The following is a 13,116-nucleotide window of genomic DNA, read 5'->3' on the forward strand; positions in this document are numbered from 1 at the left end:
AAAGATACATAGCTGCTGAAAAACTCACTGTTGAGAGCAAGCAATGGAAATAACCTGTAAATGGGAGCTAGCAACTGTTTCAGGTAAATATCTGAGAAGCCTGTCTTGCTCTTTTTAGTCTTGGCTCTCACAGGCATGATTTATGTAAAAAAAATCAGCCAGTGGCATTAAGCTATGCACTTTGAACTTGACTCTGGAAACACGTTTGGTGGTTTTCTGGTTTTGTTTTGTTTTTTTTTTTTAATTTTGTGCTCTTTTACCCAGAGTCTAATGCAGTTAGACATGGAAGGGCTGTGTTTTTGTCACAAGTATTTGAGTAAACAGCAGGCAGCTAGTGCTGTGTGATGCCCTGCGCACAGCAAGAATTTAATGACTGTGGATGAAATAGTAAAACTCAGAAGTAGATGCAGCAAAAATAGTGTTCCTTAAAGGCTTATGCAGTTCCCAGGGTATTAATGAGTCCTATGTTCTTGGAAAAAAACAAAAATCATAAATGTGTTCAGGAGGAACTGTTGTGTGTTTTGACATGGAAAACACTGTGCAGTGAAAACAGGTTTTAGTGTAGTAATGAGACCCCTTAGGGTGTCTGTGGTTTCTATATCTAGTTGTTCAGTATAAACTGAACAGATGCCATGGTATAATGGTTTGGGAACCTGGAGGCCTCAACTTCTGCATCTGAGCTCCTTGTGCAGCAGACACCTGAATGGGCAGGACTTCAACCTTGAAAACTTTTAACCAGAATTTCTACAGTTAGTGAACTGAGAGATTGTAAAAAGGTTTGAGTTGGAAGGGACCTTAAAGATTATATATTTCCAACACTCTTACCATAGTCAGGGACATCTTTCACTGGACCAGGTTCCTCAAAGCCCTATCCAGCCTGGCCTTGAACACTTCCAGGATGAGATATCCACAGCTTCTCTGGGCATCCTGTTTCAGTGCCTCACCACCTTCACAATGAAGAATTTCTTCCTAATATCTAACTTCAATTGACCTTCTTTCAGTTAAAAGCCATTCTGCCTTGTCCTGTCACTATGTGCCCTTGTAAAAATATGAACTCATCCCTTGAAAATGGGCACTCTACAAATTGGCTGACCTTGAACCAGGCTGGGGCACAGGATCTAGAAGGTCTTGACTAGCTCTGGTTTTCATCTGTTTTCCTTAGAAAGAAGGGTTTGTGTACTTATTTTCTATGTTCATTGGCCTCTTCACTAAGGTGACAGCAAGATAGAGATGTCAAAGCATCAGGCATCCATGGAATTAGGCAACAGCCAAAGAACTGTCACCTGCTGCTGAGAGGGCAGCCACATGCACTGCCTGTGTTTGGGAACCAGCGCCACCAGAAAACAAGCTCTCAAGCTTTTCAGTTTTGACCCTGCACAATGGCTTCTTTATTTTTTGCCAAAACAAAAAGGAACACTAAAACTGTGACAGGTCATCTGAGTAAATTGTATGAATGCTCAGTGAAACCAGGAGGATTCTGCAATTGTCTTTACTCCTGTGGGAGGCTCTCTCCTCTTCAAATTCCTTTTTGCACTATGACAGTTACATGGGGAGATTACAGTATACCTTTTGGAACATTTTGGCATGGAATCCTGGTCCTTAGAAGTAGTTATAAGGCAATTAAGTAATTTTCACTTGTAGTTCAGGTGGGATTAGCAGTGAACTGCTATGAGAAAAATTCTTTGATTCAGGTTTTTAAACCCAACTGATTAATTTACTTGACTGAAGTGCAACATACATCTTCTCACGAGCAGCTTAAGGGATTTTGGCAAACTTCTAACTTCCCACAGAAAATACTGTTTTTTTCACTCAACCTCATGAGAGCCCAAAACATAGATGATACATGTAATGAGACATTTCCTGCTTTTGTTGTCTCAAAATAGACAAAGAGTGAAAGAAAAGATAAAGAAGGGATGAAACCGGCTTGAAGCTCTTCAGAATGAAGACAAGTAGAAACTGTGAAACTCAAAAATAACACAAATTCTAATTGTGTTGGATCAGCAGTGTTTACATCATGTGTACAGCTGGAAGCTTAAGGCAGCAAAAGCCTGCTTGCTGTCAGGGAGAGCATTACCTAGGAAAGCAATGGCCTGAATTGGTTCAGTCACAGCAGTATGCAGCAAGATTACTTGCTCTGGTTTGATCATCTGAAAGGAAAACCTTCTAAAAACCAGGAGATGCAACTTCTTGGTATTAAAAAGGATGAAATGATGGTTCTGGAGATGAAGTATGAATTCCAGCTGACTTTTTACATCTAACTTTCATGTTGAGTCACAGCACCTGGAAATCTCAGGCAGAAGTATAGAAGAGCTTACTTTGTCCTGTCACCTTTTTGCTAAATAAATGATATTGGATGTAGACTGTCCCTGGCTTCAGCTTTAGCTAGGAATTTGAATGTTTACCCTAATGCATGATGGTGATGCCCCTGCAGTCTTCTCAGTGAAGAACATCCCTGGACTGCTGGGGAGTGTTCTCCAGCTGTCAGCAGGTCACTGTAAAATCATAGAAAGGCTTGGGTTAGAAGGGACCTTAAAGATCATCTAGTTCTAACCCCTCTGCCGTGGGCAGGGATGCCAGCCACTGGGTCAGGTTGCTCAGGTCCAGGAGAAGCAGCTACCCTTCTGCCCTCTGTCAAAAGCTCTGTCCCAAAAGTTGCAAGCAAATTAGTTGCTGCTGCTGAAAAGTCAGGGGAAATATTCTGCAACTGTTTCAAAGACTGGGAGTTAAGGAAATTTTAAGGGTTGGTGGTGTGTGTTGCTATGGATGACTAAAATCTGGGTTAGACCTCTTGGAAATCAATGGCTGTGAATGTAATGGCTATTGAACTTGGTGTTTCTCTCAAATGGAGGCAGCTTTTTTTTCCTATCCAGAGCCCTGGGTGACTTCAATGCGGGACAGTCAGTGGGAGGTAATCCCTACTGTTAATTTCCTTTGGCTATGGAGCTGGAGCTGTAAGGAACCATTCAGAGTTTCTCCTGAATATGTGTTCATGTATCATTGAAGTGTTATTATGACAAAATTTAACTCAGTACTGAGCATCCATGTGAATCAATCACGTGAATCATTATCTGGCATTTAATCCAGCACAGCAAGTGTGGAGTAGAGAAAAAAGTAATACCTGAAATTATTGAATTATCAAACTTGAATGTGTGAGCTCCTATGTTGGATGATGAAGGAAATGAGTTTTTACTTTTAGCTAAGGACTGCTGCAGGTTTAGGCCTGTTTTGTTTCCCAGCTGGCATGAGTGTTGCCTTTGGATAATGCTTAGCAGCTTGTTGTTAGAGGGGTGTTCTCCATGCAGAGGTGCACTGTGGTGAGCTTGCTGATGCACAGCTGGGTTGCCTATGCTGATGAAATTTTCCACAGCTGTATCTGTTTGTACTAAGCAGGATGTCTGTCAGTTTTGCTGCTCTTATTTTGTGTGGCTGATCACATTTCCTATGTTTCTTTTGGGTTTGGGGCTACTTCCTTTCAGTTAGTTGTCAAAATTTTAATACATCTTTTTCATCTGTCAAGGTTTTTTCTCTTAGTAGCTGGAAGTTGGTCAATGCAGGTCTTCCTCTTCAAGCCCTGTTTTTAAAACTGGGTATTCACTACTCTTCCAAGCCTTTAACTGACTGCTTCCTGTCTGACCTAACTATAGCTTCAAAAGTGTGGCTCTTTTAGCTTATTTTCTACCATGGATGTGTAAGGTCAGCCTGCTAGTACTGTATGGATGATGTAGAAATTAATGGAAAGAGAAAACCTTAGGACTTAGTGCAGCATGAAAACCTAACTCAAAAATCTTTCCATGTGCTTTCAACCCTCCATTGGGTTTGGTTATTTGTGTGGTTGTCAGTCCTTGCTGTTTCACTGCTTTTAGGACTTGACTTTCTAAAAAATTCTGAATTTTAGGAAGAACAAAAGAAGTAATAAAGATCCAAAACTGTAATGGCCCAATGAAGACCCTGAAAGTGGAGGTACTGGTATTGAAAGCAAAAAAGTGTTGTGTTTACTGGTAGGCATAAGGCATAATGTAAAATAATAACAAAAGTAGGATGCAACTTCTGAAGGAACTTTTATTTGTGTACACAGTAAACAGATATCTAGATGGGAAGTGCACTGTTAAAGGAAGGAAGGATTGCTCTTGCTGTGGGATTTTGGATTACTTCCTTCAGGAAGCTTGTGTGCACCTTGACAAATTAATGATGTCATTCTCCTGCTGCCATAGTTCTACAGTGCTCTAAACATACTTTTCATGAACTGTATGTAACATATCCCTGCTAAATTTGTTCAAGGATACAAATACGTCTTAAAAGTTGTGACATACTGGCTTATGGGACTAGTCCATGCAGCAGAAACACTGCAGTTTTATGATGGCCCTTTATATTATGACAAATTCAAAGTACTGTTCTCTTTTCCAGATGACTCAGTTTAAAAGCATCACATCTTTTATTCCCATATGAAACACTGAATTTTATGAAGTTGTATATAAAAGCTTGTATGAAAGCTTGGACATGTAGAACTCCAACCCCTACTGTAATCATAGTCTGAAAAGTGATAACGAAGTTCTCTGCCTGATGTAATAGACACTAATTTGGAGTGTAGGTGGGTAAGACTTTGGCAAAAGTCAGCTGAGGATGGTGAATTGGTTTTTTGCCCACTTTGAAGGATTTTGAAAGGGCTTATTTTGAGAGGCCAGGAGTATTTTGGCACTGGATGGTGCTGACTTAGGCACTCCCTCACCAGTCCCACCTGTTGTGATACAGGCTGTGTGCTCAGCCCTCGGGAGATCATATTGTATCTTGAGGTGCTGAGGCAATGGAAGACTTACACAAATCTAGTCTCAATTAATTCAGCATGTGAAAATGCTTAAATTTGGGTAATTTTATAAAGGATCTTTCCTGGGAAGAATGAAAGATGTGTCCTTAATGCAAGGACCATCTGTGCAAAGTTTGAGTCCAGATTAAGCTCTAGAAGGCTAAAATTCATCTAGAAAAAGGGAATGGTGGCTCACAGGAACAGAATATTTATAAATTATACTTTTCCCCTCAACAAACAAACAAACCCTCATACACTCATCATGGAAAACTTCAGCCCAGACATTTTGGCAGGGGTTAGAAAGAAAACTTGTAACAGCAATGAGCAAGCATTTTTAAAAGGTAGTAGAACAAGTCTTATATGTACTCAGAAGCTGTAACCCATCTTGCATGACCTCATGAATAAATGTAAATTAAGAAACATCATCTACGTTAGCTTCAATGTTTTGTAATTTAAGTCCTCATCTCTGCAAGGCCATGTGAAAATGCAAAACATACAAAAAGAACCCACTATATACTTGTGAGAGTGCAACCTAGAGAGCCAGACAGCATTCCTTATCTCTGAGGATACTGTGGGCCTGTCCCTTCTGGAATAATCTCAGTATGTTTTTCCTCTAACTTTGACAGAACCACCCACTTGTTGGAGCGGCTGCAGCTGGGCAGCAGCTATGAACTATTAAAGCATGGCAGATTGAGAATAGGAGGGGGCAGGGAGCACTGGTGAGCTGCAGGAACAATAGCTTGTTTCTTGTCTGTTTAGACTGCAATCTTTGTGACAGAAGCTGTCTCTTCCACATTATGAAATGCCTAATCCATCTTTGCAGTATATGTTGTTTAATCTGCCTGCAAAGCCCAGCCTAGCACTCAGGTGCACAGCAGGTGCCAGGTCCTGTACCAGCGCGTCGCCTTTAATCTTTGCCTCAGACCTTTGTGCACAGTCAGCTGGAGGAGGAGTGGGACGGATGTAGAGGAGGGTGTTGGGAGGATGCTGGGGCAGTGGAAGGAGACAGGCTGGCTGGAGAGGTGTGTAAGGAAATGCAGCCTGGGAAAACAGCTGATTGCTCTTCGCCCTTTCCACCCTGCAGTGCTGCCACCCACAGCCTGGAGTCCTTTAAAGCTAAAGGACAATATTGGCACCCTTGCCAGTGGGCATAATGTGTTTGCAAATAGATTTAGGCTGCTGCTCAGATGCAGGATTTCTTAGGAAAGCCCTGGGTTTCCCTACCTCCTTTCTGAGCCTTTGCCCTCTGCAAGGACAGTTTGCCACCAGTGCATGGTGGCTGCTTGAGGAGGGAGTTTGGGCTAATGGCACTCATCATAGTCAGGAAGGCCTGGGAATCACAATGATTTTTCATAGAATCCTGGTGTAGTTTGGGTTGGAAGGGACCTTAAAGTTCATCTAACCCTCAAGCCAAGGGCAGGGACACCTTCCATTACACCAGACTGCTCAAAGAGCTATCCAACCTGGCATTGAACAATTTTAGTCTCTTTAAAGGAACTTTACCATTATTAGAGGTACCTCTATGACAAGTAGTTGTGTGGCCAGGAGCATTTTCAAGTTGTAAATGCTAAAGAAAACTGAATTTCAGAGAACTTTGTTAGGTTTTGTAACCTGTCCCTCATGGAGTTGTGATATTATAGCATATGTAGTATTAGGGATTGCTACAATAGGAAAAAGCCCTAAGACTTTGCAAGGCTTTCGATTTCCCTGCCAGCTAGGAAGAGAATAGCTGCTCATTATATTGGCAGGGGGTACACAACAGGGGTGTCCATCATGGGGCAATGGGGACGGCAGGCGTGTCCTTTGGCTAGCACACCAACCCTTCCCACAGCCACTTTCTGCTCCTGTGGAGCATAGGAGGACCTCAAGCTTTCTAAGGAACACACTTCACTGCATCCCACAGTAGGAGGATTGTGCAAGCTGCATTGCAACAGTTTTCTTGCTCAACATCTGCAGGGTAGACAGAAGAGCTGCTTCCAGCTCCCTGTGTTTTGATGCTACTCTCAGTGTGCAGCTGCCAGTGCGGTTTGTGGGTGTGGAGAGTGACCAGCCCCTGGTCTGGAGGAACTGGCAGTTTCAAGGCTGTGTTTGATCCCAGAGCAATCACAGCTGAGCAGTTCTGTGTTCATCAGGCACTGGAACCAGTCGCATGAGTGAAAACCAGCCAGAGGAGAAGGGCTGGAGTCAAGCCTGGAGATCTCATCTCTCTAACTGCAGGAGTGTGCCACAGCCAGCAGCAAGGGGGCTGGGGGAGATGCTGTGGCCCCCCATCTGTGCCTTGCTGGTGGGACAGCTGCTGGCTCTGTCCCTGCAGCTGTCTCCATGTGGCTTCACCCAGCTGTTATTTGGCACAGGGCTAGAGTTCTTGGTTGAAATGTTTTGGTTTCCTAATCAGATTGATTAGCACATAGCATAAGTCTGAACTTAAAAATGGCTAAAACTTTAGGGCCTTCTTGTTTTTTTGGCTTTGAAAAAAATCACTGTTATGCTACATTATGCTGCTAACAACCCATATTTTGTTTTGTTTTTTTTCTTGGATTCCAGCTTTTATTTTCAACTAGAGCCTTCACAAAAGCATGCTGGTGGAGTAGCTCAAGAGGGGGGTTAAAAGAAAATAAAAGCACATTGATTAGAAAAAAATAATGAAATTGAGTATCAGCAGTGTGCTGTACTTGAAGAGGGCTGGGTGATGGTGGCTCACAGGACATCTGTGAACTGGAGACCACCAGGCAGTGTAGCTGTTTCTGTTACCTGATATTATTTGATTTAATGCTTTGGCTCCCGACCTTTTTCTCATTTGAAACTTTAGGTTATTTAAGGGTTCTGTTTCCAAGCTTTGTTTGTTATCTTTTGTTCTCAGTTTATTAACTTTTAGTTGCAAATTGAGATTATGTGTAACTGGAGGCTAAGGAAATCCGAAGAGTCCCAGGTAGTTGAGTGCCTTCAACTTTTGACACTTCCTGCTCAAACTGTTTAGTCAGATGCTACTTAACTGTCAGAAGTCATCTGCCTTATTTTTAAAGGGAAGGAACTGCTATAAAACCTCTTTCATGATTTATTGTGTGGAACAGTGTCAGAGAAAATCAGTAACTGTACACAAAGAACCTCGTGATACCAGCGCCTGTAACAAAGACTAGTTTAAACAGGGCAGAGTGTGGGCAGATGCTTATGCATGAATTGTTTTGAATGCTTGCAAAGGAATAATTTTCAAATGATTCACAAACAGGAAGATTAAATTTGTCAAATTTGTTGTAGAATATCTGAAATGTAAACTACACTTAAGGAGAGATGCATTGTGGACCATAACCATACATGGGTGCTATGAATTGTCTTGTATTGGTGTCCACTTGTCTCTGTTTAGTCTCTGCTTAATGAAGACAAGGTTTTGTTTCAAGCTGCTCTCTAGTTTGCAGTAACCATTTTTTATGTTAGGGCCAGTCAGACAAGTTTACAGCATTTGGTGTTAATGACTGGAGGAGGTCTAATTGGCCGTGTATAAGCCTCAAAGGCTGTTTGAGTGTCACAGTAACTTTCCTTGCTTCATCGTCAGAGGCCCGAGCTGCTTGGTTGTTTTTCTGACCTGGAACTGATGCAGGTATCTGCTAATCAACATTTGCAGTGCTTTGGAGACACCTTGGCTCTCTTCATCCTTGTTTCATTCTTGCTTTAATTATGTTGTGAGCTGCTACAGGTGTGCAAAACCTCTGTCACCCCTGTCCTTCCAACCTGCCTTGATGCCAGAGTATGAAGACACCTGTAGCTTTCAAGGAATAAAGTGCAGAGTGGTGCGATGGGCTTGGAAACACCTCCCACCTGTGACCCTGGAGCCCAAGTTCTGTGTGGTCCCTCTCTCTCCAAAGAGAGCAACACCAGAGCTCAGAGCTGTGACCCTCAGTGCCCACGACTGTTTTCCTCTTTGCCATTAGATGCTCATGAGTATTTAATCCCACATGTAAAGTGATTGCTGTCCCTCCTGCTCGCTCAGCCTGCAGAGATGAAAATGCCATCAGGCTGCTCTGATGACATTACCCTTCTATGCATCAGTACTGAAAAGGATAATAATCTCCTTTTGCCAGTATTTAAAGAAGCAGTTTTGAGGAAATTGCCACCTTTATGAAACGCTCGGGCAGGAATCTTTCCCTGTTCTTTGTTTTATATGACAGCACATAAATAAAAAACAGCTAGGTAAGAGGGCAGAGGTAAATCCTGTAGTGCTGACAGCAGTGCCCCCAAACCTTTATGGGCATGAGGCCATAGCCCTTGATGATGCGGGCCCCACGGCACAAACTTGGACAACCCCTACACGTGTCTTGAGAAGTATGAAGTTTGAAATGAGGGATCTTTGGACTTGTTTTGCTCCTGTGCTTGAAATTAATTTAGTCACATATATGCATATTACCTAATATTTGGTATTTGATTGCAGCACTGCTTGTGCCTGAGGGTGGATAGTCTGATAGGTGGCTTCTTGGCTCCTCTGATATCGGTTGTGCACATCAATCCTGTACCTCCTGCTGCCAAAACAAGGCTCCAACAATGACTAGCCCTCCAGCAATGATGTGGAGGGACAGAGGATGTATTCTGAACCTTCAATATCAAAATAGTCAGACTCCTGATACAGACTTATGAGCTTCTAGTCTCGTTTATGGCAGTCGCTGCAGTGGTTTTAGAGCAGTGGGCTTTGGTTGGAATGGGTACACAATTAAATTAGTAAACACTAATTTAATTGTTTAATTGAATTAAATTAGTAAACACAGTATTGCACAGATGACTTCACTCTTCCCCACACACTCCTTGCTTTCTAGAGGCTGGTTTGATGTCTTTCCTGCTAGTTGGCAAAGGTAGGTATGCCATCAGTTTTAAAACACTTTGCCAGCTGCAGAGGTGTCTTAAACCTTTAACTTTTTCTTAGTTAGAAGTATGATTCTTTTAAAACTTAAATATCTGAGCAGCCATTGCAACAGGTATCTGGTGCAGGGTAGTGAGTGTCCACTGGGTGGAAGTGGCTTCTTCCAGAAAAGAGAATTTGGGACTTCTCAGCAGGCTGAATTGACCAAGCAGAGTGAAAAGTTGTCTTTATCCAAGTTGGCAACTTTACACTACTGCTTGCAGATATAAATGAACTTTGTCTTTGTAAGGCTTCTGTGAGGAAAGTGCTTTGAAATGTGTATAAAGGAATGCTTGTATAGTTATCTATTTAGGAGAGTTATGCAGTTGCATTAGCTTCGAGCTGCCCTGTCACATAACGGGGGGAGCACAAAGCACCTATTTAGAGAGTATAAAATTTGTGCTGAACAAGGGTGGTACAAAGCCACTTCCCCATCTTTCTCCTTGGAAAATAAGATGTTTTTTACAGCACTGTCAAATAGCAGGGCTTTGTTTGCCAGCTCTTGTGAACAAATAGCATGTTGTTGTGCCACCTTATCACAAGGTTGTTGCTTGGTAGGAATGTTTCAGGTATCCCTGATGCAGAGGGAAAACCCAGAGCTTGAAAATGTCTGATCTAAAATTGTTATATGGTACCAAGATGTGGTATCTTTCCAAAAGTGAAAACTTGGTGAATGTTGGGCTTTTGTTCAGCAAACCTGATGGCAGTCGTGTAATCTGCTGATCAGCACTTCCTAATGCTGGCTCTTTTGGAAACATAGAGCAACAACTTTGAACTATTAAAAAACCAGGATTGTTTTTTAAGGCTATAAAAAGCATCCATCTTGTGCTTTTCTGGCACAGTTTTTTTTGGTCACTTGTAGTCAGTACTCTGAGTCCCTGAAAGTCTGAAACTGCCCTGTGTAAACAACTCTCTTCCACAAGCACTTGCTGCAGCTTTGTTTCCTGAGCTGTTTCTTACTGGAAAACTGCAGGGGACCTGACTTCTTACTTTCCTCACCTATGGGCAAACCACAGAAAAATGTCCTGCACTTCCAGTCCCAATTGCAGAATTAGGTGCAACATCAAAGTGTTACTTCTGTCTTAACAGAATTTGCCGAATTGTAAAAATAAAATAAAATAAAAAAAAATAAAAAATAAAATAAAATAAAAAAAATAAAAAATCCATTTGGCTTCAGTACAATTGCCCATGAATATTTTCGACTTCCAAATATTGCAGCAGCATCTATCTTACATCTCTATCATACACAATTGCTCACTACATTGATGGCTGTAATCGCAAAAATATGTAGCATTTACTAAAATGTCACTTGCAGTTGCTTGAAATCTTGTGAACTTGTTTTTTTGCTTGTTCTTTAACATAAAAATTTGTAATGGACAAAACTTAATGGAAAAGCTGAAGAAAAAGGGTGAATCAGAGTAACTTGAGTCTTTTAACTATTTGTGTATCCCTGCCCTGTTTTAAATTTGGATAACAAAGCACTGGCAATGGGGTCAGTTTTGGTACTATTCCCATGCCTCAAGTGGTGGGGTAAAATACTAATAAAACATTTCTCTAAGCTTAAGTTTCCTGATCTAATTGTTTAGCATAGCTAGCAGGAAGGCTTCCTAAAATCCAAAACTACATGCATGGACACCCATGTTTTTTCAGCATTGACTTTCTTAGTCTGAGTGCATCCCGTCATAGCTTCCTGCAGCATCCAGCCATCTTGAGAACAGTCACTAGAGCATCTTTACCGAGGGACAAAAGCATCAAGTTAACCCATGTGGCAGAGTGAAAAATGTTGCTGCTGCCACTGCCTGGATGCTCCTGTGGGCTTCACAGCCCTTCCTGAGCACCAGGTCATTTATTTAGACAGGGTCTATTGGCTTAAATCAGATTTAAGTCAGGAGGTGGGGAAATCATGGCTTAAAGAATCAATGTAAATTTTGTTCTGTATTTCTATGCTTATCTTCAGGAAAACTGTTAATAATTAAAATGTGTGCAGTTACACATAGTCAATAATTCCTAAATACATTTCAGCCTTTTGTCTTGCCTTGCGTACACTTACTCATATGCTTAATTTCTAAACTTTTTAAGAAAAGTAAATTATTCACTTGGTTTATAGTTATGTAGATGGACAAAATTGGAAATTTATGAAAGATGCCTAAACCCTACATGACATGCATTTCTCCAGCAGGCCAGAGGATATGTAATAAACATACTTTGACTTTTGTATTTGTCATCTTGCTGCTGAAACAGTTCCAGTATCTCTTGAGAACTGTTTCAGGTCATCATTAGAGCTTCGTAAAGAACAGTCCTCTGTAGTGACTCTGGCACTGTGCAGGGCCAAGAGCTGGACTCGATGATCCTTGCGGGTCCCTTCCAACTCGGCATATTCTGTGATTCTATGACCTTTGTCAAGAGAATGAAAACACATTATTTTTTTAAACTCCCAGTTTGGACTGTTGTGCTTGATGAACTGAGATGCCTGTTAGGCCAAGTGTAGAGGGTGCTCTGCACACGCAGCACAGCCTATGTCTCTGTTTGCCTTTGCAGTCGCCTCTTCTGTTTGGCTATGTCTGTGTTCCCAGCTAAGCTTTCTGCAGTTGAGAGCTGGACATTGCATTGCCAATCCTGTCCTAGAGCAGGATACAGCAATCTTGTTCCTTCTTTTGACAGTTTTGAAAATTGCATTATTGTACATATCTTGTTGGTGTCCACTTAAAGGAATATATGACTTTTATCTCTTCTGAAGAATGGAGTATATTAATCTGAGAGTAAAATAGTGCTAATGAGTGTCCAATTCACTTTTCTTACAGTAAAATGTGGAGCATAGAAAGAGAGCCTTGCATAAACTAAAAACAAAAGGTTTCAGGAGCAAGTATTCAAGCGAGTTTCAGAAGGTAGTTGTGCAGATTTGGCTATGCCTCCTTTCAACTGTGGAATGATAGTTTTCATGACTCTCTCCACTGGTGCCTGCCCTGTTTCCTTCAGCATTCCCTGGTTTGAAGCTGCCAAACTTCTGTTTGATCTTGCAGAATTCTTGCAAGAATTTCTTTAATCTTGTATTGTGCATGAGTGTGTATATAAATAAACCAGTGAGGCATTTTACAAGAGATTCATAATGTTCTTGCAGAGGTCTTTTAAACTATAACCTGAGTGGGTCATTGTGGGGGGCTGGGTGGAGCAGGATCTCCACTTGTTTCTGTATTTAATCTTTGATGCAAGCTGAGAACAAATCTCTTTTCATCTTTACAGATATCAGCTACTGACCATGTCAACAGAGTTCCAGGATGCTCACCTTGCAGAGGTGAAACCTCTGGTGGAGAAGGAGGAGGTAACTATTGTAAAGCTTTCTAGAGCTTATCTATTTTGTTAGGACTGCCGTTGGTGCTGCACATGTGCTCTTGAATTAGTTCTGACATATTATATAGAGAAAACAAGAAAA

The 13,116-nt window shown here is 41.6% G+C and overlaps 1 protein-coding gene across 1 annotated transcript in view; it reads left to right on the top strand.

Annotated features, from left to right (window-relative positions):
• NDRG1 (N-myc downstream regulated 1) overlaps positions 1-13,116 on the top strand; it is a 40,488-nt gene that overhangs the window by 1,046 nt on the left and 26,326 nt on the right. Inside the window, exon 2 of the mRNA XM_017818306.1 lies at positions 12,927-13,005. Coding sequence (XP_017673795.1) covers positions 12,943-13,005 — 63 coding nt within the window. The 5' untranslated portion in view covers positions 12,927-12,942. The remainder of the gene's footprint in view (positions 1-12,926; positions 13,006-13,116) is intronic.

This window comes from Lepidothrix coronata, unplaced genomic scaffold, assembly GCF_001604755.1.
Source record: "Lepidothrix coronata isolate B3197 unplaced genomic scaffold, Lepidothrix_coronata-1.0 Scaffold67, whole genome shotgun sequence".
NCBI classification, from domain to species: domain Eukaryota; kingdom Metazoa; phylum Chordata; class Aves; order Passeriformes; family Pipridae; genus Lepidothrix; species Lepidothrix coronata.